General features: G+C 34.7%; 1 protein-coding gene across 1 annotated transcript in view; it reads left to right on the top strand.

Moving 5' to 3' along the window:
• Positions 1-4,787: 4,787 nt before the first annotated feature.
• Positions 4,788-26,796, top strand: part of CSTF3 (cleavage stimulation factor subunit 3) — a 66,321-nt gene continuing 44,312 nt past the window's right edge. Inside the window, exons 1-4 of the mRNA XM_069471251.1 lie at positions 4,788-4,802; positions 4,889-4,923; positions 17,290-17,391; positions 17,514-17,609. Coding sequence (XP_069327352.1) covers positions 4,897-4,923; positions 17,290-17,391; positions 17,514-17,609 — 225 coding nt within the window. The 5' untranslated portion in view covers positions 4,788-4,802; positions 4,889-4,896. The remainder of the gene's footprint in view (positions 4,803-4,888; positions 4,924-17,289; positions 17,392-17,513; positions 17,610-26,796) is intronic.

Below are 26,796 nucleotides of genomic sequence, written 5' to 3'. Positions count from 1 at the left end.
TGAGCGGAAAATGGTAAAAGCTAACAAGATTAGAAATAGCTGCTATCTAACAAAATGACACGTGTTTACTCTTTTGAGTCAACAATCCCATTACTTACAATGTATGCTGAAAACACCTACACAACTAGGAACAATAAGCTTATTGTTATTTGTTGTGGCATTATTTGTAATAGGAAGAGATTGGAACTGACCTACCTATCTATCTGTAAGGAACAAGTTGAACAAACCATCATAGGTACATTGATAGGTACTCCATACAATTGAGTCCTACATAATTATAAAAACAAATGAAGAACTCTATGTGTTAATGTGGAGAGATCTCTGGATTGTGTGATAAAAGTGATAAAAAATAAAGTGCAAAATTGTGGAATAAAGAGAGGAATAAGAATATAGGCACATACACATATTTCTGCTATAGTGCAATAATACTTTGCTAAAATACCTTCTGCAAAATTACACACTTAAAATAAAAGGACAGGCTGGGCGCGGTGGCTCACGCCTGTAAACCTAGCACTTTGGGAGGCCGAGGCGGGCGGATCATTTGAGCTCAGGAGTTCGAAACCAGCCTGAGCAAGAGCGAGACCCCATCTCTACTAAAAATAAAAAGAAATTAGCTGAACAACTAAAATACATAGAAAAAATTAGCCGGGCATGGTGGCGCATGCCTGCAATCTCCAGCTACTCTGGAAGCTGAGGCAGAAGGATCGCTTGAGCCCAGGAGTTTGAGGTTGCTGTGAGCTAGGCTGACGCCACGGCACTCTAGCCCGGGCAACAAAGTGGGACTCTGTCTCAAATAAATAAATAAATAAACAAACAAAAAAAAGAAATCGTAAATCTCAATCGGTAAATGTATTGTTATTGATATTTTAGTATTGGAATTTTAATTGAGAATTTTGTTGTTCTTGTTGTTTGGTTTTTTTTTTTTTTTTTTTTAGAGACAGGGTCTGGCTTTGTCACCCAGGCTGCAGTGCAGTAATACAATCATAGCTCATTATAACCTCAAACTCTTGGGCTCAAGTGATTCTCCTACTTCAGCCTCCCAAAGTACTGGGATTACAGGATTGAGCCACATGCCCTGCCCTACCTTGCTTTTTAAAGGTTTAGGAGGAAGAGTTCTTTTTCACAAAAGAGCTTTCTATTAGTGTAGAAATATAATTAGAGAATTATTTGTTTCATTACAAAATATTTTATTAATTCAGGAAATATTTACCAATGGTGATTAAACTGTGAACTACAATGAAATCTTAAGCTGTCCAGCCAACAAAATGGACTTTCTTTTGGTCAAGGGACCCCAGAAAAACCTTAAAGCTGCTGAGTTGCCAGCCATGAGGAGAAGGGAGGTCAAACACACCTTGTCATGACCCCTCCTTTTTGGAGTCATTCTTTGTTACAATGAGATACTAAACCATTAACAGGTCTGAGACCATGCAAGACACAGCTTAAACCACACCTGAAGCCCATCAATTTACTTAACAGATCTGTAAATGTCTGAGGGGTGGCTTGTCTGATTAACAGATGTTCCTAAGTTAAAACATTCCAAGTCTTTAGACAAAGCTTCATTTGTTTAACCAATTACAAATCAATATTTGCCTTCCACATATTGACTCATGATGTTATGTGCAATTCCTATCTCTGTGAATGTATGAACCAAACTGTAACTCAGCTGCTGCAAGTGGGCACATTTTCTCAGAACCTCTTGCAAACCTCTTGTGCTCTGGACCATTGATCACACACACTTCGCTCATAATAAATCTCTTTAAGTTATTTTACAGGGTTTGAGTTTTTTCATGTTAACAAAACCATGGTAAAAATTTATTGGGGAACAGGAAATTGGCACTGTGCCAAAGGCTTACTCTGTAATTACTAACTACACGGGGAGAAATGTACCTTATGAAGAGATCTGAGGGTAACCACCTTGAATGATCAAACTTAGCATCAAACTAGTAGTTTGATATATCACAAAACAAAGTATATAACTATACCTATGCCATATTGTCAAAATGTTATCCTGAATCCATTTACTCCTTTAGAGCACACTTTCAGTTATAGGAAATACAGAGGAAGGAGTGTAATGGGGGAATGGCCTGAAAAAGGGTTAAAATGTTTCTGTCTCTCTAAAACCTCCCCCACTCCTTTTGGAAATTAAAACTTGCATCCCTGCCTCAGGCCAGTGGTTTGGAGGGGCAGGGGTGTCCTTTGTTCTTCACACCATGGGAGATGGTGCAAGGGAATTGTCCAGGTGGAGGTCACAAGATTGTCTTAACTGAAGATGGGATGAATCAGAAACATCAATTATAGTTGAACAGCAATAACTTGAAGATGAAAACTTCCCCTTTAAAAGCTCAGTATTTCTGCTCAGAGGCAGGACGTTGGTACTTTGAAACTGGAGTCAGCCAACCTCCTCATCTGCTGGCAAATTAATAAACTTCTCTTTCCTTCTCCTCAAACTATTTGTCCTTGTTCTTCTGATGCAGCCTTCGGGTACAAGTGCCGAGCTTTTGGTAACAGGAAGAATAAGTTAAGTGATACTACAAGAAAACAATCAGATATATTAGAATGTGGGATATTAGTAAAGACAATGATCTCTTTTTTTTCCTGTGATTCCGGAGTCTTGCTCTGTCACCCCGGCTAGAGCACAGTGCTGTCATCATAACGTACTGCAACCTCAATCTCCTTGGTTCAGGCAATCCTCCTGCCTCAGCCTCAGCCTAAGCCTCCGGAGTAGCTGAGATTATAGGCACATGCCACCCACCTGGCTAATTTTTCTATTTTTATGTAGAGATGGGGCTCTTACTCTTGCTCAGACTGGTCTCAAACTCCTGACCTCAAGCAATCCTCCTACCTTGGCTTCCTAAACTTCTAGGATTACAGGTGTGAGCCACTGCACTCAGGCCCCAGATCTCTCAGTAAATTCATAAAAAATAAAGATGAGTGAACTATTTCTAGAATAAAGGAGACTGAAGAGATATAACAACTATGTGCCATGCTTGAAACTTGATTGAATCCTGATTTGTAAAAACCTATAAAGACACTTTGGGATATCTGTGAAAATTTGGATGTGGACTAGATAGTAAATAAAATTAGGAAATAATTATTCATTTTCTTAGGTGTGATAATGGTATTGTGGTTATGAAGGAGAATGTCCTTATTATCAGAAAACACAAATTGATTTATTTCAGGATGAACTATCATGGATGTCTAGCATTTACTTCCAAATTATTTTGTAAAAAGCTTCACAAACTATGTATGTAGATACATACATATAGAGCAAACATACCAAAATATTAATCTCTGGATCAAGGTGGTGGTAAACAGGTGTTAATTGTATTATTAGAACCTTTATCTCTTTGAAGTTTTTCATAAAAGATATTGGGGAAAATGGCATTTGAATAAAACTTTGAAGGATATGGTATGAACACTATGTTTTAAGACTATTCTTACATCAGTTCATTAAAGACAAAATCAGAAAACAGATATAATTTTGTGATAATCTAGATATAATCACTTTTTTATGTTTTGAGGATATATATAGGTTGAGTATGTCTAATTAGAAAATCTGAAATCTAAAATGCTCCAAAACCTGAAATGTTAAAAAATCTGAAGCTTTTTGAGCAGTGTATGTGTACACACGTAAAACACTATTTTTTATTCTGCTTTTTCACTTAGTACTGTGGATGCCTTTCCATGTCAGTAATTGTTCATTAGCATCAGTTTACTGGCTGCATGACATTCCATTGCAGAGATGTCTCTTCGTGGTATGTTTAACTAGTCCTCTACTGTTGGGTGGTGCAATGAACATCTGTTGACACACATCTTTTGCTCATGTGTCTGATTATTTGGAAGGATAAGATTTCAGACTGTGGAAAGGGAGTAAGTGTAAATATGAGCAGAGGCACAGAGATCTAAAAGAATAAGGTGAGTACGGGAACAGTTGAATAGTTTACTTTGGAGCACAAGACACTATAGGTGAGAAGGCTGGACAGACATGATGATCCTTGAATGGAAAAGGAGTTTAAGGAGACTTGATCTCATTTAAATCTTAAATGATGCCAGGTACCATTCCTAACACTTTTTCATGTATTAGGTTATTTAAATTGCAGGTACTATTATCATTCTCATCTATAGGCAAGAAAACTGAGATACGAAGTTAAATTGCCCAAAGTTACTCATCTAGTGATTAAAACCCATGTAGTCTGGCTCCAGGCTATTAAACCCATTTTGCAGCAAAGGAACCATGCTGAGTTAAGCTGAAAACTGAGGTTTTCAAAACCTTCTACAAAATAGTAGATGGTGACAGTAAAAATGAATATGGGCTCGATTTGTCCCTCCTACTCCCTAGAAAAGAAAGAAGCTTTAGTGGAGAACAGAGAAAACTTCCACAGATCCCTTATGCCCTCAATAAGAAGATATTTAACAGTTGGCATTGCTCCCTAAGATGGTCAGTTTGCCTGCACTGAACTGACTGGTAGTCAGGCTTCAACTGCAAGGAATTAAATTCCAAAAAGCGCGCGAGTCTCCAGACCAAAGAGCTTCCCGCCTCACAGCCGGTTGCAGCCAGCTCAGCAACAGCCTCTCCAGCCCGGGGCCGTGACGTCAGGGCAGGTTTTAGGCCCGCCTTCCGGGATCTCTCCGCGACTGCACGCCCAGAATAACCGGCGAGGCGCGTCTTAGCCCCTCCCACTGCCCCGGAAGTTAATGCAGAAGCTACCGCCTCCTCGGCCGGCAGGGGCACAGCCATTTTAATTCATATCTGAGTGGGCGGTGGCGATTGGTGTTGGCGGTCTGCCTCCGCTGGGCAGGGGGTAACTTTAGTGGTTTGGGGGTGGTTTTTGGTTTAATTTTTCCTTTCTAGCTTCCCACTGACGCCCAGTGTTCCCTTTCTAATCAGCTGAGGCCATGTCAGGAGACGGAGCCACGGAGCAGGTGAGGAAGGAGAGTGGTGGGGCCTCGTGGCGACCTCTTCTCTCCAAGTCTGTTCTTCCGACTGCCCCAGCCATGTTCCCCTGAGGAAGGAATCAGGGGTCTAGTGAACCCAGGGGACAGGGGACAGAAAAATGATAGGAATGGGGAGCAACATCAGAGATGTAAAATTTCTCGACTTCCGTGTTTTAGGCGTTAATACGAACAAATACTTGATTTAGACAATAGCCGGGAGACTGCTTCGTGCCGTTTAGATTCATGGGAATACTCCAGATGGGATGCGTTCCTTTGATAGCATTTGGTGTTAGGGTGGTTAAGAATTGATTATTTTAACGCGAACCGGCCGTTTTTAGAAAAACTTGAGAATGTACCCCTACGGTTAAATATGCTGTATCCAGAAATAGGCTACTAGTTCTAGAAGTATTTGAGAGAAAACTAATCTGCAGAAATAGACTCTTGTGAGAGCGAATTAAGAAAGAAGCATTCTAGAAGTAGAGCGTGGTTATGCTGAGGTTTTGGGAATTTTGAGGCTTTCTCGCTTCCTTTTCTCCCTACTAGCCAGCATTTCATTTTCGTTTTTCCAGCTAAGCAAACGTTGCAGAATTTGGTAATTTGAAAAGAGAAGTGTGTCTTGACCACTTGTAAATAAAAGCATCTGTTTTAGTATTAGATGTGAGTGATATTTAAATATTTTAAAATTCAGGTTTTTAGATAACTGTGATTTGTTTCTTTTGCTCTTTGTGTTCAGAATTTTGTAGGATAGTATTTATCTTTTGGTGTGAAAGAGAAAACTAATATTTTATTTAAAAATGTCATTAATTTGTTTTTCAGTCTAAGTCCCAGTATGTTTAGATAAATACAGTTTTTAAAATGGAGGCTAGGTAGCCTGCAGAGTCTCAATTTCCTGAAATTTCCCATTGCCATAGCAACGACATAAACTTAGATTTTCATTTTTCAAGTCCCCAGCTTATAACGTGGAAGCTGTTACTGGACATTGACAGAAATAAGGCAAAATAAGAATTCCTATTTTATAGTCTGGGTGACTGTAAATTTCATCATATGGGCAAAGTTTGGCTAAACCGAGTTTTGTGTTTGCTCCAGGACTGATTTCAGTCCTGAAATCTTCACGGTGATTACATTTTACATACAGTTAGGATGCCCAGGAATGCAAAGCCTTAAAATTATTATATCAAAACTTTATTTTACCTTCCCCTTTCTGACTAGTATTTTGTCCTCTGAAAGTGAAGGAGGAATGATGTACAGAGGTTTCATTGGAAGTTACTGAAATTCATTGTTATTTCTAAAATTTACCTAAAATTGTAAAGACACAAAATGTTGCCATGACGTTGAATATTTTAGAATTCCAGGTGTGGTGTTTTAATGGGGACAGGTGGTGATGAAAATTTACAGAAAAAAAATTTCCCCCCAGAGTATACCTTGCTTGGTGTATAAAGATAATGGGCAGTGAAAATCTAGGGGAAAGGAGAGTACCTAAAATGAGCTGAAATCATGGATGAGAAAAAGATTCAACAAAATTAAAGAATAAAAAGAAAAAAATTCCAAAACCACTCTGAATCAAGGATTTGCTTTGGAAAGATGCCAGGGGATGGAGTGGACAAATAGTCCTACAAGATACGGGGAATAGATTTCTTTTGGCCTTTTAGTAGCATTTACGCTCAAGTGTGTACGATAAACCTGATGATGTCTTAAATTTGTTACTAACAAATATGGATGGTCATTTCTCAGTAATGAGATTTGTGCCTTCTGAAAGAGGGAAATGATTGTAGACAAGCAAAATCGCTGCTAAGGTTTACTGCTGTAATTTTTTTTACTCCTGCAAGGAAGTTTAATTTTGCACTTAGCTATTTACCTTACAGCATTCAAGGATATTCTTCTGAAGCTCCTTGTTTACTGTTTTCACTTGTTCAACGATGACAAAAGTTTGTGCATATAGGTTCCTCCACCCCAACAAACACATACGGTTTCTTTGTAGAATTATGGTTATATTTTTATTTCATGGCTGTTTTTTTTTTTAACTGCTTGGTTCAAGTTTTGATCTCATTCTTTCTTAGCTCCACTGTGCATTACTCTTGCAGCATTTAATATGCTATTGTTCAGAGTTCTTCCATTGACTTTTTTTTTTTTTTTTTTTTTTTTGTTTTTTTTTTTGAGACAGAGTCTCACTCTGTTGCCCAGGCTAGAGTGAGTGCCGTGGCATCAGCCCAGCTCACAGCAACCTCAAACTCCTGGGCTCAAGCGATCCTCCTGTCTCAGCCTCCCGAGTAGCTGGGACTACAGGCATGCACCACCATGCCCGGCTAATTTTTTCTATATATATTTTTAGCTGTCCATATAATTTCTTTCTATTTTTAGAGGTGGGGTCTCGCTCTTGCTCAGGCTGGTCTCGAACTCCTGAGCTCAAACGATCCGCCCACCTCGGCCTCCCAGAGAGCTAGGATTACAGGCGTGAGCCACCGCGCCCGGCCTCCATTGACTTTTGAACTTTCTGAGTTGAAGAGACTGCCTTACTCAACTTTACATATTAAAAACCTAGGAAATACTATTTTGATACTTAAAGGTGTTTGGTAAATGAATGGATTAATTTTGCATCTAGGCTATATGCAGTACATTACAAATTCCTCAAAGAATTTAAACTGTTGGGGAGACAGGTGCATAAGTGATTAATATAAAATGTTTGGGGCATAAGAATGGGTGGTTTTTAAAGTTTTGTTGGATAAGAAGTAGAGAAAGAAATGAGTTCAGCCAAGTCAATTCATATGCACCTTTAAGCTAAAATTTTGTTTCTATACTCTCGTCTTTTAGAAATAACATTTGACCTTTTAAACAATATATAGCCTGTCCTAGAATTAGGAAGGCCTAAAATTCAAACAAAATGGTCCTCACTTTGGAAAAACTGCATAACTTGAAGAAGCACAAATTAATTGCCGATAGTTCCCAACAAAGAGGAATATTCAGAGCATAAATCAGTGTTTTTCTTTTAGTGAAAGATAAGTTTGAGAAGATTTAGAAAATATATAGTTATTAATGAGGAAAGGAAGTTGAAACATCCACAGTCCTAAAACCTGGTTTATTTTGTTGGGTAACCATTGGTACTTAAAAACTGTTCAGAAGTAACAGCATTGTCAAACAATTTTAAAGTCAAGGTGCAAGTGTGTTGGGGGTTAGCAGAAGGGAGGGAAAGAGCCAAGTATGTATGTTGGACAGTATCTGCTTTTAACAAAACCTTTTTGTAACAGCCTTTCCTACTTTCCCCCCCTTTATTTGAAGTGATATTTAGTATAATAGTTTGGGGCAGGCAAATCGATTTACTCTTTATTGTTAATATTGCTTAGGTAGGAAAACTGGACTATGTGGAATACTCTATTTGGCAATAATTGTTCCTAAGGGAAATTGATCTGTGCTTACAAAATGAGAGTATTCTTAGAGGTACGACAGAAATGTACGGTGTTAGGAGAGATTACAGTCCTTCAAGATTAGATGGTTTCAGGGAATACAGGAGTATACATCCTAAGTAGACCATCAGAAGGGAAAAATCTGTATTTGGATGTTTGTACCTATTAATTGAACAATTGCCAAAAGCAATTTATGGTTTAAGTTTTTCTACCATGTCTCTAAATCTTTATTTTTCTTTTGATGGGACCTACCTGTGTATTTGAGTCTTTTTGGTTTGTTTTGTTGGACAGTTGGTAATGATGTGAGAATTGATCTAAAAAAGGATTTGAGTCAGCAATTGCTTAAACTATTTTTAGATTAATGGACAACTTAGGATACACAGTAAATATTGAATAAAATCAGAAGGGCAAAACTCTCCTAATTGATTTTTTTTTAATGTTTGACTTAATTTATCTAGTGAATTAATACCTGGGCTACCCTTGGTTGAAAAAATTCCCATCTTTCAAATTCTGAAAGGTTAAGATTTTTTAGAAAAATTTCATAACAATTTGTTTCCTAGGGGATGAATAAGTTAAGTTTGATAAGAAATAATGGTATTTATAGTTATTTGAACTAATACCTTAAGCCTAGATCTTTTTGTTTAAAATTTTTGAATGGTTTGCATGGTCTTTGGAAGAGTTGAAGGGATTGTATCATATTGCAGGATACACGTTCAGTTTCTTTCGCAACAAATATCTAGTAGGGTTTGGTTACATTAGTATAGGAACAGAGAATTAAGCTGGTATCCTGTCCTAAAGTGACACTTGTTACAGAACATATTCTCTAGGAATATTAATTGGTTCAATTAAGTTACTCCTCTTAGAAAGTTTTGCAGAGTGCTACTGTGGTCTGCTTTTAATTTTGAAAAAAGTTAATTACAGAGAGAGTCTTAAGACTTCAAATGTATAGTATAGCAGTTTTCTTAATATTTTGGCAGAACATTTAATTGGAATGACTTAAGTCTGATGCCACCTTATTTGTAAGGAAACATGACATTTGGAAAACTTATATACAGAATAGATAGATTAGGTAGTATTTCTTAAAATGGAGTCCACGGCCCATTTGCATCATAACCACTTAGGTGCTTTATAAAGGTATAGATGTCTAGACTCCAGTTTTAAACCTACTATATTCAGGTTCTGTAAGTGTGGCTGAGAATCTTCATTTGAAAGAAGTACCACAAATGCTTTTTATGTAAATTAAAGCTTGCATACCACTGAGTTAGAGAGGATCCCTGGACCTTAAAAGTTGTTTTTAAATACATTCTTGGTAAATAAGTGGAGAAAAAAATTGCAGATAATCTGAGGATAGTATGTTAGTGATTTTCCTGCGTGCTTGTCCCCTGCTCCCACTATATTTAGATAATCTTTACCTTATGAGAAATGCTCATTACAAAACCAGGGTTGAGACTTATCTCTGTCTGTTCTGTTGGTCATAGTCAAGAGCGTACATAGGCTTAAATCTTTAACCTACCATCTTTTCCCCCTTGCATAGTTTGGTGTGTATCACTTGTATTTAACTGATCCCTCTTTTAACTTGATTTCAATATGACCGCCTAGCAAAACACCCTTCCAGTTTACCATGAAAATAGCTATTTGGAGAAAGAACTACTTTTTTTTTCCCCCCTGTTTTACCACCCTGGTGGGAATGGGAAGAAGAAATTATATTATTTATTTATTTATTTATTTATTTTTTCCTTCAACTCTAGAGTTTTTCAAGCTTTAGTATAATAGTGTCTGTCACCTCTTCATACTTCATTGTCCTATTAACAACCCCCCAATAAAACTTAAGGGCCCATATAGAAACAAAGTGGCCTGGAGTTTCAATAAAGTATAATTCAGAGTTTTCCAGAGGGTTTCTCACCTATCCACAATTATATGAGAAGGCTATTGAAAATGCTTGTTCTTCCCTTTTCCAACTGCACAACAGGTTGAAAGCAGAAGCAGGTAATTTCTATCAGCCAGACATTAAAAAGATCATAAAATTATAAAATAGTGTTCTTCTTTTCACTATTTTCTTTTGTTTTGGAAATTTAAAAAAAATATTTATATTGATATTTAAGAAATTTATTTTTAAATGAATTAAATACTGTAAGTTTTTTGGTTTTAATTTCTAATGTAAATATTGATTGATATAACCCACATCTGTTTGAAAAATCCCTTTGGGTTCCCCAGTTTTTAAGGTTATAAAATGATCCTTTACAAAAAGTTTATGAATGGTTAGAATAGTGCATGGTGTCTTTGAAGCCAAGATAATAAGTTTTTTTTGTTTGTTTGTTTGAGACAGGGTCTCACTGTCTGTTGCTCCTGCTAGAGTGCAGTAGTGTTATAGCTCACTGCAACCTCAAACTCTTGGGCTCAAGTGATCTTCCTGCCTCAGCCTCCCAAGTAACTGGGACTACAGTCACACTCCACCACTCCTGGCTAATTTTTGTATTTTTTGTAGAGATGGGTTCTTGCTCTTGCTCAGGCTGATCTCAAACTCCTGGCCTCAAATGATCTTTTTGTCTCAGCCTCCCAAAGTGCTGGAATTACAGTTGTGAGCTGCTGTGCCTGGGCCTAAATAATAATTTTTTAAAACCCAGTTTAAAAATGGGCGAAGGTCTGGGCATGGTGGCTAACACCTGTAAGCATTAGCACTTCGGGAGGCTGAGGTAAGGATCACTTGAGGTCAGGAATTGGAGACCAGCCTGAGCAGGAATGAGAGCCCATCTTTACAAAAAATAGCTGAGTGTGGTGGCACTTGCCTATAGTCCCAGCTAGTTGGGAGGCTGAGGCAGGAGAATCCCTTGAGCCAAGGAGTTTGAGGTTGCAACGACTTGTGATGACGCTACTGCACTCTAGCCTGGGCAGCAGAGCAAGACCCTGTCTCCAAAAAAAAAAAAAAGGATCTGAGCAGACATTTCTCCAAAGAAGATGTACAAATGGCCAATAAGAACATTAAAATATGCTCAACTTTGATAACCACCAGGGAAATGTAAATGAAAACCACAGTCAGGTACTACATCACACCCACTAGGATGGCTATAATCAAAAAGATAGACAATAACAAATGTTGTGGAGAAATTGGAATCCTCATACATTGCTGATGGGAATGTAAAATGGTGCAGTCACTTGGAAAACAGTCTGATGGTTCTTCAAAAATGTTAAACATAGAGTTACCAGCTGACTTAACAATTCCATTTGTAGGTATATACCCAAGAAAAAAGAAAATGCACAAAATGAACTCCACAAAAAAAACATGTACAATAATGCTCATAGCAGCATTATTCATAGTAGCCAGAAACTGAAAATAATCCAAGGTCCATCAGCTGATGGATGAATAAATAAAATGTAGGATATCCATATCATGGAATATTACTCAGCATTCAAAAGTACTTGATACATGCCAAAATATGAACTTTAAAAGCATTGTGTTAATTGAAAGCGAGAAGCAGAATACATTGTATGATTACATGAAGTATTGGCACATCCATAGAGACAAAAGGTAGATTGGTGGTTGCCTAGGGCTTGGGGATTGGAGGGATATGGAAATGACTGCTAATGAACACAGGTTTCTTCTTGGGGTGATAAAATGTTTTAAAATTTGGGTGGTTGTACAACTCTGAATATGTTCGTAAATAAAAACCATTGAATTATATACTTTAAATGAGCAGATTGTATGGTATGTGAATTGTGTCTCAGTGAAGCCAGGACAAAAAAAATTTTAAAGGTTAAACATATATTATACTTATGCTACCTCCAGAGTTTTAGCCAGTTGTACATGTGTTGCTGTTCACAGAGAAAATAAAATAGAAGGGGTGTGTGTGTTTGTGTGAGAGGGAGAGAAAAGAAAAGAAAACAGAAAATTAAGTAATTGGTAATGTGCATGCCTTGAGAACTAGTCCAGTTTTTCTTTTACTCAGTTGATTTGGGGCCTCATCTTGCTCCCCATTAACATCCCCTGAAGAATGGTATTGGGATCATAGGTTATTATTCCAAAGGCAAAAGCTGGATTTTGATAGTTTCTTGTAGTAATAAGTTGTTGGAATGTGTAAGCATGGGACAGCTGTTCTTTTGCTACACTAAGCAGAGTTATGATCTCAGTCCATTACAGATGGGCCACTGGAAACTTGCCCTATGTTTTCTTAAAGTGACCTATTCCCTTGCTCTGGCAACAGAGTCAGGAAATAATAATACAGTTCCATTCGTTATGGAGGCCCAGTATCTCTTCTTGTGGATGCTAGAAAATTGTTCAATTTGCCTTTGCTGTATAGCAATATGATTACCAGGCCAGAAAACAAAAATGCTGCACTCTCAGTCTTGGCTACCTACATGTTGGTTCATTGCTGTGAGGTTGAAAGGCTTTTTCTTTCTTTCTTTCTTTTTTTTTTTTGAGAGATTGGATTTGTTCTGTCACCCAGGCTGGAGTGTAGTGCATCATAATAGCTCACTGCAACCTCTTGAACTCCTGGACTCAAGTGAACCTCCTGTCTCAGCCTCCCAAGTAGCTGGGACCACAGGCGAGCGCCACCATGCGTGGCTAATTTTTTAACACACACACACACACATATATATATATATATTTATTATTTTTTTTTTTTTAAGAGATGGGGTCTTGCTGTCTTGCCCAGGCTGGTATTGAACTCCTGGTCTCAAGCGATCCTCCCATTTTGCCCACTTTGGCCTCCCACAGTGCTGAGATCATAGATGTGAGCCACCACGCCAGGCCTTATCATGGGAATTAAATGTGGCCATAACTATGACTTTGACATAAATATTCAAAATATTGTTTGCACTCATCACTGGACTGGCCACTAGAGCTTGTTATTTGATGTGTTCCGTATATATTAATAAAACTTTGGAGGCCCACGCGATGGCAAGCACCTGTAATCCCAGGCTGAGGCAGGAGGATTGCTTAAGACCAGGAGTTTGGGGCTAGCAACATAGTGAAACTCTCTCTTTAAAAAAGAAGCAAAACAAAACTTTGTTTTAAAAATATTTTGAAAATTATATTTCGATATGATTGATTTCATTTGAAATCCTGCAGAATTTATTTTGTGTATTTAAGAACATTCTGAGAAAGAGCCCCTAGGCTTCATTAGACTGCAGAAAGTTTCTGTGGCACCAAAAGAGGAGTTGGGCACTAGAGAGCCATGGTTTTCAACTAGGGCTGCTGCACATTAAAACCACCTGGAGAGTTTTTAAAACTCTTTCTTCCCTTAGGTGATTCTAATACACAGGTGAGGTTGAGAATCACTAAAGGGATGGCTTATTTTATTGAATAAGGAGGCATCTATATGTCTTGTTGTGATTATGCTTTGTCTAATATTGGATTCTTCTGAGTTTCTCTGTTCTTTTACAGATTACATGGTATATGCTATCTAATTTGGTAGGTTAATTTTCAGCGAGCGGGTCTTGAGCTGCAGAAGGATTATCAGTGAATACTGTAAGGTAATTTAAATAGCTCTCCAAATGCAAAATTAAACTTCCTTACAGGAGTAAAAAAAAAAAAATTACAGCGGTAAACCTTAGCAGTGATTTCACTTGTCTACAATCATTTTCCTCTTGCAAAGAGCACAGATCACAAATCTTAGTACTAAGAGAGAAATTAGTACTATTTTTTAGTGACAAATTTAGGATATTATCAGGTTTATTGTACACATTTGAGCTTAAATGCTACTAAGAGGCCGAAAAAAACTACTCATATCTTGTAGGATTGTTTGTCCATCCCTCCCCTGGCATCTTTCCAAAAGCAAATCCTTGATTCAGAGTGGTTTTGGAGTTTTGTTACCACTGATTAAAGCAATTCAAGTATAATTGGCTGGTTTTTAGTTCCTGTGTCAATTTTACTTCTTAATTTACTATTATCATTTTATAATTGGTATCGCACAACTAAAATTATAGTTTACTTAAAATTTAAGTTTATCTTTTCAAGAAGTAAACCGTTGGAAAGAATTCTTTATTTTGTTGTATCCCAAGAGCCACTTCAACAGTGTCTGGCACATAGTAGGCACTGAATGAATATTTTTCAGGTGAATAGTAAAAATTCAGACAGACCAGAAGGGTACACAACAGTGTAAAGTAAGTGTATGTGTTGTGTGTGTGTCTCCCCTGCTCACCCTTGCTTTTTTTTTTTAAACTAATATGGAGATTGTTCCATGTTGCTACCTGCTCGCCCTTGTTCTTTGTAGTGATTATAAATTCCATAATTTAATTGGCCCTTTTGTACATAGTTATTTAAATTATTTCCATCTTACACAACTACAGTCTAGCAGCTGACTACCTTCCAGTATACATCTCTGTGTACATGTGCAGTAGGGTAAGTTGCTAGAGTTGAAATTTAGGGTGAGACATTCATACTAAATATTGATCAGTATTGCTAGTTGCCCCTGCCAACAATTGGAGAATGTCTGTTTCTACAAATTCTTGCCTATGCAATCTTAAGTATAAAATGTTTGATCTCTGTCTTGTGATTTACATTTGCATTCCTTTTGAGTGTTTAAAAAGTTAATTCTTTTTCTATAAACTATATACTTTGCCCATTTTTTTTTTGAGTCACTGGTCTTCTATTGACTGGACTTCATACTAACACATTTAGTACTTTGTCATATGTGTTGGAGACTTTTGTTATAGTTTGTCTTTTGACTTTGATTTTGACACTTTTCTCATGCACAAATTTAAACTTTTTATGTAATTGAGTTTACTCTTTAAAGGCTTCTGAAGAGCCTTTCCCATGCAAAGATAAATTTCACCATATTTTCCTCTTGTTCTTTCTTGTGTTTTTGTTTTTAACATTTAAATCTTTGATCTTCCTTAAATTTATTTTGGTAGAAAAGGCAAAGTAGTAATTCAACTTTATTTTGATTAAGTTGACTTACAGTTATTCTAACAGGTGACTAGTTATTCTATCCCCATTTATTGAATAATCCACCATTCCAGTATGAAATGCCACCTTTATTATTTGCTGATTTTCCATTTGCCAGTTTTCCTGAACTGTCCTGGTCCAATGTTTGGATTGTCACCATTACCAAACTGTAGTTTTGTATGGGGGTGGAGCCAGTAGTCCTTTATAACTTCTTTTCTGGTTTTAGTTCCCTGAGCAAGCTATTCATAAAGTTCTTGTATATTTAGTAAAAAATTCTAATTTTGATTCAAATTAAAGTAGTCGTTTAAAATATGTTATTCTTTCTAAATAAATGAATACCACTGGTACAAGCTAATTTATTTCAAAGAAATGAGTTTATTTCTCCTGGGTAATTTTTTTTTTTTGTCTAAACAGATGACTTTAAACTTTTCCAAACTGGTGTTTTGACAGAATTGTTCCATGAGATATTAATTCCACTTAAAAGGGGGGAGGGGAAGTGATAGGGACAGTTCTTCCCTATCTGTGCTTGAATATTATCACTATTTATTACCATACTATAGATTTCAAGAAGTCCTGGAAAAAAGGCAAAGCAAAACTTTAACATTTATCTGACTGACTTGAACATTACATTCATCTTGTGGTACACAGTATTCTGAACAATTTGAGAAGTAATACTTGTATTTATGCCTCAGGTGCTAGCTATTATTTTAAGCATTTTTTAAAGATTAAATTTGTATAATAAAAATAAAACTACCTTATTAAAGGATTTGGGAAATGTTAAGTGAGGAAAAAATCACCTGTACTTCCACTAGGCATCTCCCAAACATGACCACTCTAAGCATATTATTGTGTTTTTAAAATCTCTCATTGGAGATTTCTTTTATAGTTTTCATTATGCTGTATGTACAGTTTGTGAATCATGTTTTTAAAATTTTTTACATAAAAATAAAAGTTTCCATGTCATTTCATGCTTTTTCTTTGTGGCTCAGGATGAATGCTCTGGCAGCAGTGTTTCTCAAAGCTGGTCCAGGGACCCTAGGGGTTCCTAAAACTTTCTGGGGGTCTGGGAGTTCACACTATCTCATGATAAATCCAAGACATTATTTGCCTTTTTCACTCTTAATCTGTTGTGCGTGTACAGTGGAACTTTTCAGCATCTATGTTACGTGCTATGGCAGCAGATTGAATGCAGAAGCTGATATGAAAATCCAGCTGCCTTTTATTAAGTCATTCATTAAACAGATTTGCAAATGTGTAAAACAAAGACATTCTTCTTACTGAATTTTTTAAGTTATTTTCCATAAAAAACATGTTAATATGTAAAAAATTTTATTTCTAAATCAGTGAATATTTAAAAGTTTTCCAATTTTAATTTCTAATAGGGTATTGATATAACTCATATAAAAGCTTTTTGTGGTCCTTAACAATTTTTAAATGTGTGAAGGAGTCCTGAGACCATGAAGTTTGAGAACTGCTGTTTTGCAGCATTTAATATAAAATAAGTTTATTTGAATAAAAAATATGTGATTTTATTCTTTTTATGCGAGTGACTTCTGATAATAAAGTACATTCATCCCTTAGTATCTGTGGGGGATTGTTTCCAGGTCCCCCCACTTGGATACCAAAATCTACATATGCTCAAATCTCTTATATAAAATGGTGTAGTATTTGCATATTAACCTACGTGCATTTTCCTCTATGCTTTAAATCATCTCTAGATTATTTATACTAAGTCAATAGAAATGCTATATAAATATTTGTTATACTGTACTGTTTAGAAAATCATGACAAGATTAAAAAGTCTATGCATGTTTAGTACAGACACAGTCATCTTTTTTTTATCCCCTGGAATATTTTTGATCTGTTGGTTGAATCCAAGGATTTGGAACCCACAGATATGGAGGGATGACTGTATACATAGATTCCAGAAAACAGTTCTCTTTTATAAGAGGATATTTTGTGCTTTATAATGTGACATTGCATCTAGAGACTGATATATTGTTCTTAAATGAAGTTAGGCATGAGATTTTTCAAGCAGTAACTTCAGTTCGTTATTATTTTTTTCCCCAGGCAGCTGAGTATGTCCCAGAGAAGGTGAAGAAAGCCGAAAAGAAATTAGAAGAGAATCCATATGACCTTGATGCTTGGAGCATTCTCATTCGAGAGGCACAGGTTTAGTGATATAGGATTACATTTCCTTCTCTATGGGTCCAATCACACTACTTGGTTCTGCAGTAAATAATATTTTCATAATCTTAACATTGTAAATGCTGTTTATTGGTTTTCAATTTTAGAATCAACCTATAGACAAAGCACGGAAGACTTATGAACGCCTTGTTGCCCAGTTCCCCAGTTCTGGCAGATTCTGGAAACTGTACATTGAAGCAGAGGTTACTATTTTATTTTATTTTTCTTATATAGCATCTGATGGGAATTGCAGCATACACTATAGTGATATAAAACAAGTTAGGAACATAGCACAACTAGGACAAGGAGGATTTAAATGTCTCTTGCCTTTATTTTGTAAAATAGGTATAAAGGGGTAATTAAAATGAATTTTTGAAATTTGGGTCTTTTACAAGCTGATGATTGTTGCATTTTGGAATTGCAACAACATTAAAACAGTTTCAATGGTATTGGAGTGCTTTAGCCTTTTATTTACTTGTCATGTGTCAATTTATTGCCTCCTGTGTCATTTATTTAGAACTCATTTTTCTTTTTATTCCTACTTACAAACTAATATGAATGGGATTATATGAAAATACAGAAACGTTAGTTTTTCATAGGATATTTTGAGTGTCTGGTGAAATGAAACATTTTAAAGAAAAGAATTATTTCAAATTATAATTTTGTGAAGATGCATGGTTTGTCAATGTAAGCACTTCAGTAATTTAAAGAAAAGTTTTTTTTCTGTAAGATAAAGTTTACATTATGCAGGAATAAGCTAATGTGACTCAAACCTGTTTAATCGTAATTTACCTAATGATACTTTGAATTTTTTTTTCTTGCTTTTTATCTGTCTTGAAATTTGAAGTCGGGCATGTTTATTTTAAAGAGTAAGGATCCCATTCTTGATTACGATTAGAAGGAAAATGTTAATTTTTCAAGACTGGAATTAGCAGTAAAAAATGATAATAAAGTGTTATGTGTTGCTAACAGTTGGCACCAACTAATCATTTTAAGGTTATAAATTAATGGGATGAAAAGGGTAACATGGAAATAATTGGTACCCACATTAATCTGAAAACAATATCCATTTCTTTTTGTAACTTATTTGTAATACTTATGCATTACTTATTTTAATATTAATTTTTATAATATAAATTCTCAACATAATCAAGTACACTGCAGCCTCAACATAACATTTCCACCATAGCTGAAGTTTTATCATATGTAGGTCTTTTATTAATATTGTGGACCTTTACAAAGGGCTTTAGTTATCCGTAGTACTGAATAGACTTTAGCACAACACAGTGTCACCTGTGATGTGTCCTCAGAATGGACCCAATGAACAGCAGATTTAAATAGAGGCTACAGTGTACTCATTGTATTTGTGCTATAGTTTAGATTGTATTACTTTGTGGGGAGGGAAATTACTGGATAATAGCTGGAACATTGTGTGTTTTGTTTTTGTGTGTGTGGTTGTGTATGTGGTATGTATGTTTGTGTGTTTGCATGTGTGAGAGAGATTGTACCTTATGTGGCGTCTGGTAGTTTTGGCCCATGACTGTATCCTTAAGGTTTCATTGCCTATCCTCTGGGACTATTTCTTCCTAATGTATTTAAATCACCAGAGTAGACTGGCACAAAACCCAACAGGTGAGGTCTGTCTGAAATTTGCTGAAGCCAGTGCTGCTTTGTATTTACTCATTTATTAAAACGAGGAACCTGGATCACCTGCACCTGGTCTGCATTCTAGTCTAACTTTACAAACACTTTAGCTTATATTCAGACTCATCAGAAACAAACATAATTGATATGTAATCCTTTTTGTATAATGAAGTAGTACTTTCTGAGTTTTTAAAATTGTTTCTCAAATATTCAGGCATTGTCCATGCATATTATTGTAGCATAAGTTAAACTAAAACTAGCAGTTAGATATGCCATTCTGTAATTATAAATATGATGGGTTTGTTTTTCCTATTTCCTAGCTATGAGGTACAAACTGCATTCTAAAAAAGAATTTCGAGAAAGACCAGATGTTATTCCAAGGGGCTGAAAGTTGTCTAAATGATAGGCTCATTGCATAGTATTTCAGAGCTGCTAGCAGTTTCTAGATTTCTTTAGTTGGTAATGTATAATGTCACACTCATATACACACACACAAATATTTATGTATATATAAAACATTGAGTAAAAATGGTAAAGAATATATATGTGTATTTTTAAGATTTTATTTTTTTGGTATAGGAGTCAAGATTTTAAATTTAATACTGGTTTTAGAAATGCATATCCTGAGCTGTGGTTTTTCTCTTTCCTGATTTGCTCTTTATTTTTATTTTTTTATTTTCACATTTTATATTTTTGTTTAGCCTATGACAGGCTAAAATTTTCTTTGGTCATTTCACTCAATGTGGCCTATGATATTTCTGGAGAAGACATACAACCTATATATAATACTTTTTGAAAATCTGAAGTGATGATTAATGTGTTTACATAACATTCTGTATGCACTCACAAGAAAATAAAGTTTTATTAATACATTTGTTGTAACTCAGTATTTCATGGTGGGAAAATTGTAATATTTTATTTATATTCAGCTAAACCAACTTGTGTGACTTCAAATATATTATTTTTTTCTAATAGAAAATACATATAGCTTTAATAACAAAAGACAATTTGCTTCCCCAGAGAAATTTTTTGCAAATCCTACTTAAGTAGCAAAGTGGCAAAGGAAAGAGATATTTAAAAAAAAAAAACTTTTTAAAAATTTGAAACATCAATGGAACATTAGAGCAAATTATAAATAATTATTTAGAAAAGAAGTTAGTGATACTATATTGGCTTTTCTCATATTTCTGAGAGTTTAGCAGTACCTACTTAGCTGTGTAAAATTTGGATTTTAAAATGTCATCTTTAATTTGTGACACTTTTATTTTTTTGCTACAGTATAGAAATTGTTGGAGGTAAAATTCTCTTGTTCTGAATGGGCATTTAGGACGAACCTCTATTTATAATTATATAATTTCAAAAATTAGGCCAAATTATTTCGGTGTTGTAATATTTTGCCTCCAGTCCCTGAAATGTATTGCTCTACTCTTGCATTCCAAAACCACTGCTTCACATGATTTAACAATATCATAAGAACAGGCAATTGTATGACTATTCTTAAAGTGATATAGTTATCAAGTATAGAGTCTAAATATTTACATCTCTATATTTTTATATGCATCTAAAATATTGTAGATAAAAAAGCATACTGAGTTTTAAGAGTAAAATCTAATATTTAGACTCTATACTTGATATCGTATCATATGATATGAAAGTACTTTTGCTGCTTCTTAGTTTTAAGTAAAGGAAACAATAGGTCTCCAGCTATTTAATTGTGTACAGATATCTTAAATACAGTAGTTTAGTATTTTTGAACTTATATTTTTGAACTGAAGAAATGTGAGTTGTTAAACACTTAGAATTCAGTGGAATACCCTAATCAGAGCCTCAGTGCTCTTTAAGAACCACTTTTTACAATGATCAGAAGGGTCACTGAGTATCACAAAGTTGAGAAAAATCTATGCAATTTTGCCATATTCTTTTAAATTGTTCCCCTCACCACCATGGTTTTCTGTAGCTTTTCATGTAATTAGGTAATCAGTGTGGCAACATGTAAGCTACAATATCTTACTGTTAGAAGTAATTTGTTTTGAATTGGGCCACATTCATAAATTTTTTTACCGAAGGATGTTTTTTTTATTGGTAACTGCAGGAGAAATGAAGAAGGTAATGCTGCTGGTAATAGCAATAATGTATCTTGCTGTCTGTGAAAGCTGTAATTCTTTAATAAAAGTATATAGAGAATTGATTGCTTTTTATTTAAAAAATTTAAAAAACATGAATTCTTTTCTCTATACTTGGTTTTTCTTTCCTTATAAATAATGGGTTCTATAGCATACATTGCAATTTTTCAAAATAACTTTGCTTCTTGGAATGAAAGACTTTTAAAAATATAACCTTTCTTCTTGGAAAATGGAAGTGAACTCAGGATTCAACATGAGTGACCTAAATTGAAATAAACTTCTCCACTGTTGATACTGTTTTCTTACCTTTACATGGCAGTTTAATGTATTATAATGTCTTGTTTATATTGAGCAATGTGACTTTCAAATACAGATAAAAAATACTACATTATCATATAGATAACAGTAATTTCCTTTTCTATACTTCCACTTGCAGCCTTTTTAAAAAAATATCTGTACTCTTTCCTAATAGATCTGTACTTTTCCTGTTTGTAATAAATGTTGGTCCATGTCTGTGTGATTATTCAGATTTTACTCTAAAACTCAATATGCTTTTTTATCTACAATTTCTTAGATGCATATATAAATGTAGAGTAGAGATGTAAAAGAAAACAATAGGAAGTACTTGCAAACACAGTACTGAGTGATCAAATGTCTGAAAGTGCTTTAAATAATTAATAATTAACTTGATAAAGGAAATATTTTCATGTTCACTATTATAAGTAGTAAACGACTTTAGGTTTTATTGAAACATCCTATTCCATCCCTTTTCCTTATCCATTGTAGCAGAGACATTTAGGTGTTGTTCCTTTTACTAACATGGTCTGTACATTTTTTCCCTTGGGGTTTTTTTCTCTTCACCCAAGGCGACTATTTCCAAAAGGACGTAGTCATTTAGATAAAATTTCTTTAAATAAAATCTTATGTTTTTTTATCTTTATCTCTTCTAAACAATTTATTCTTTTATGTGAAACATAGCCATTTTTTCAAGCAAAGTCTTGTGCTAGTCAACCTGATTGCTTTTACATTTCTTAACCTTCCAAAGCAAAACTATAATAATCTGCAGTCATTGGTAAACATATTGAAAAAACTATGGTTATTTTCTTTCCTCTGCAAAGACTCTTACATTTTTAACCAAGCTTGTTTATAAATTCTATTCTTTTGTATAAGAAGAGCTGTGTTGTATTCTGAAAATGTGGAAAAGGGCATCTCTGGGTTTATGATAAAAAGTGCATATACATTCTAAAATCGGTTGTGAAACAAAAAGGACTCTTAGGTCATGCAATCTGAAGTTTCCCTGGAGGCAGTAGTGTTTTAGTGTAAATTTCTTGGACGTTTATGAAATAATATATAATACCTAATACTTAGGGATAGTTTTGGTACATTTGGTAATTTTGAACTTCCTATCCCAAGAGGTATTAAAGATATTCTTCAACATAGCATTTATGAGTCAACACAAACATACATAAGCCCTTCATAATAATACATAGCCAGAATCCTCCATATTTGGAAATAGAACTAATTGCAACACAAAAAAGCCTTTTGGGGTGCTCAGCATTTTTGGTTCTAAGTTGAGCTTAGAAGAACCAGGTGGCAATTGACTCTCTTATAAAACATAACCACTTTAAGTCAAAAGCTCAAATATTTTCTAATAGACTCTTGTTTTTATTATGTTTAGTGCATCAACTTTGAAACAGCTTGCCTTTTGAATGAATCTGATTCAAGGTACTTCCAGGAAATTAAGATGTCTAAAATATTACCACTGGTAGCTATAAAAAAGCTATACCTCTAAATAATGAGAATGCATTTATTAGCTTGTAAATAATTTATTTCTAAACTCAGTTTTATTCATTTTTACTAAATTTTTAAACTTTAAATTTTATTATGAAACTATTTTACTCTTAGCAACTTGGTAACAGAAAACAAGTAGTTGGTTAGCATACTGGTGTAATAGATACAGTCTGTATAAATTTTTTTCCCTCACGTACCAGAATCCACAGCAGTTTGAACAAAAATTGTGAATATTTGCTTTGAATACATCTTGTTGAGAACTCAGCTGCTAATTTCTATGATTCAGGAAAGCATAACATGGGTAAGTTTTACTGCTTTGTATGCTAAGAGACCTTCAAAGAAAAATTTTCTATTTGGAAATGTTAAGTGATAGCTTTAAAGACAAGTTGATGTCAAAGACAGGATTGAAATGTAGTTTTGAAGTAATACATTGAACTGTAATAAGGTTCAGAGATAAAAAGATCCCAAAGGTGTTTTTAGTCTTTCTGAAACCGAATCTAAATACTTTTATTCATATGAACAGAGTATGTTCAGTTATAACCTTCTATTTAAATGCAAGATTTCAGAACTATGATACATAGATAACATTGTTGTAAATCTTCCTTTGTCCAAAGCCTCATATATGGGAAATGGTCTTTTTTATGGTGACAATTTCTACAACTTGGATTTGAAGAAAAAAGTGTTGGCCATTTTGTAGTGATGGGTTTTTTGAAAATTTTTTCACCAAATTATGACAATTGCAGTTATTATATATTGAAGCCAAAGTGGATATTGTTTTAAATCAGAAATTTAGGACTGGAAGATGAATTAGTTTAGCCCCCTCATTTTGTACGTGAGTAAAATAAATCCAGAGGTTATTATTCGTGGAGCCATAGTTTATATGCACTGCTTTAGGATCACCTGGAAAACTTTTAACACATAGAAGCTTCCCAGTTAGCATATCAGTGCTGCTGGCTCAATCTCCAGAGTATAGACACATGGTGTCTGTTTTTGTTTCTTAGGTGTTTGTGGCAACCAGTTCTGGGAGTTGAGGCTTTAGAGGGCAGTAATCGAATCTTACTGCTGTCAGTATATTTCATAGCTGGCACAATACTTCCTATGCTTGTCTGGACAATAAATGGATCCTGGCTTGTACTTTCTATATAATCAATCAAGAAGTAATCTTTGAGGCATCTGCTATGTGCTTGGTATATTGTGGTGACTTTCTTAAATCCACGATCAGGGTTGTGTCATTTTAGCTTTAACAGTTTTTTACTCAAAGAATTCCTGGGTTTGAAACCTGATTTTCTGGGTTCATAAACTTTTTTAAACAAAAATCACATGAGTGCCAAAGTAAGAATCAGATAACTTCTAAGGAAGTTTCAGGTGTTCTGGAAGGGTCACTTAAGCTAGAGAATGTGGCTTAGAAGAATTAGTAGCAGCTTTTTGTGGTAGCTAACTTGTACAACTCTGGAGAGTTTAAGAATACCACATCTTCATATTTATTTTCAGTTTGTTAGCTAACATCCGTTCATTCATTCAGGTAGTACTTGAGTCATGTGTAAGAAGTACTTCTCATTCTTTTGTGGGGTGGAGAATGGAGTGTTCTCACCTAGAGCCAGTTTTTTCTAACTTTCTATAGTCAGATGGTTTCGATACCTTTCAATTTTTCACACGAAAGGAATATCTGCAGTGTTTCTCAACCATTTTTAAAACATGTCTCATTAAAACAAACTCTCAAATAGTTCCTTAATGGCTTTTGACAAGTTTTTAAATCAGATATGATGACTAAAAATAAACCAGTATTAATTTTAGGATGGTTTCCAGTATAATTGAGAGTCCAAGCACTAATAATATTTAGAAGTACTCGAGTAATCTACATTTTATAAAAGTTAAATGTCAAAAATAATACTATATGAAATACTATACAAGTACAGATGTGTACATTTCTTTTAACTCCCTCATCCACCATTTCTTTTATCAGTTTTGGCTATTGTGTATCAATTAAGAAAATTTTTGAAGGTTTTGAGGTACTCATAATTGGGATATGGTAGTAGGTGAGAAAATGCTTAAAATAGAGTTAAAGATCCAAATGGTGTACCAGTCACAGGAGATAACATGGTTTAATCTGCTCTATGTGGGTTGAATAGCAGAGCATTGTTTTTAAGGGCTGTACACTGACATTTTAATACTTTAAGCAATTTTTCTTCAAGTTTTCTTTTTTATTTTATTTATTTTAAAATAATTTTTAAGGAGTGCCCACGGGCTTGGGTTGTCTGGGCCACCCGGCAGAGCTCCTTAAGCAATTTTTATAATGTATTTTTAACTTTTTATTTTGGAATTTAAACTTAGAAAAAGTTGCAAGAACAATGCAAAGAACTCTAACTCATATATACTTTACAGTGATTGACCAGTTTTTAACATTTTGAGATTATGTGCTTTTCTGAGCTGTAGGAGATTGGGTTGCATACATCATGACTTTTAATATTTTGATGTGTTTCCTAATAGTGATATTATATGTATAAAGAGTTATGAAATTCAGGAAATTCAACATTAATAGAATAATCTGCAGTCTGTGTTCCACTTCTGTTATCGTAATACGCTATAGCAATTTTCTTCTGAATCAGTATCTAATTCAAGTTCATGATATAATTGTCATTCCTTTATAGTATCCTCTGACGTGAAGCAGTTCCTCAGCCTTAAATTTATTTGATGCTTCCTTATTGGATTTAGGTTGTAGGTTTTAGCTGCAAAGCTGCAGAAACCATCATGTATTCTCAGCATGTCTCATTCAGAGGCACAATGATGTTCATTTACCCCTTATTGACGATGTCAGTTTTGATGATGTGTTTCAAGTATTGCCCACTGTGTGGTTAAGATTGTTCCTTTGGTGATTAATAGAAAAAATAATGGGGAGATACTTTGAGACTCTGTAAATATTCTGTTTCTCGTCCAGCAGTTGTCACCCCATTCGTAACCTATTGCTGATGATTGCTTGAATCAGTGATATTTTTCTGCCAAATTAGTGTTTTTCAATATGTTCATTACTGAGTATAAATAGGTACTTTATTAATGACCCAAACTTCAAGCTGCTTATTTGCTTTAAACCATTGGAAAGTATAAGCTCCCCCTCCCCACCATGTTTTTTTAGATTTTTTATTCAGATGGAGAACAGGCAAGTTTACTAGTAAGAAGCTTACTAGTGAGTGTAGTTAAAAAAGACAGTTTACAGGATTTTAGTGGTTTTTTATTTTGCAATTTTTTCAAATATAAAATCATTTACTCTGTCAGTAATGCCTGTCAATTCTGTCATAAATCATATGGGGAAGAAAGCTTAAAAGTGGTTCCCTCACACAATAGGTTAATACAGAAACTTAAGTTTTCATGAGAACCATTGTAGACTACAGAAACTAAATATATTGATTTATTTAGTTTATCAAATGGCAAATTATTTCAAATAGGAATTTACATAAGTCTTAAAAAGGCATCTTTTGCTTTAAAAATGAGTCAAAAAATCATCTAGATAAATATTTGTTTATACTTGAAAATGCAAATTAAAAGAATATTAAATGCCTGTGTACCTTAATGCTTTCTATTTCTCTGCTTATATAAAGAACATTGCCCCACAAAACCGCAATTCCATCATCACACTTAAAAGGAACAGTAGTATTCAGATGTGATATTCAGATCATGTTTACGGTTTTCCAGCTGTCCCAGATTCATTGTTTTCTAAAATTCCCTATTTCAATGACTGATAAAATTACTGGAGTTTTGTCTAATAGTGGTCCTTTTTCTGTTATTCCTAGTGTTTAAGTATCAGTTTGCCACAGATTTCATGCTATTTCCAACTTGC

This window comes from Eulemur rufifrons, chromosome 6 (genome assembly GCF_041146395.1).
Source record: "Eulemur rufifrons isolate Redbay chromosome 6, OSU_ERuf_1, whole genome shotgun sequence".
NCBI classification, from domain to species: domain Eukaryota; kingdom Metazoa; phylum Chordata; class Mammalia; order Primates; family Lemuridae; genus Eulemur; species Eulemur rufifrons.
The sequence above is the reverse complement of the archived record's forward strand: the minus strand, read 5'-3'. Positions and strand labels throughout refer to the sequence as shown.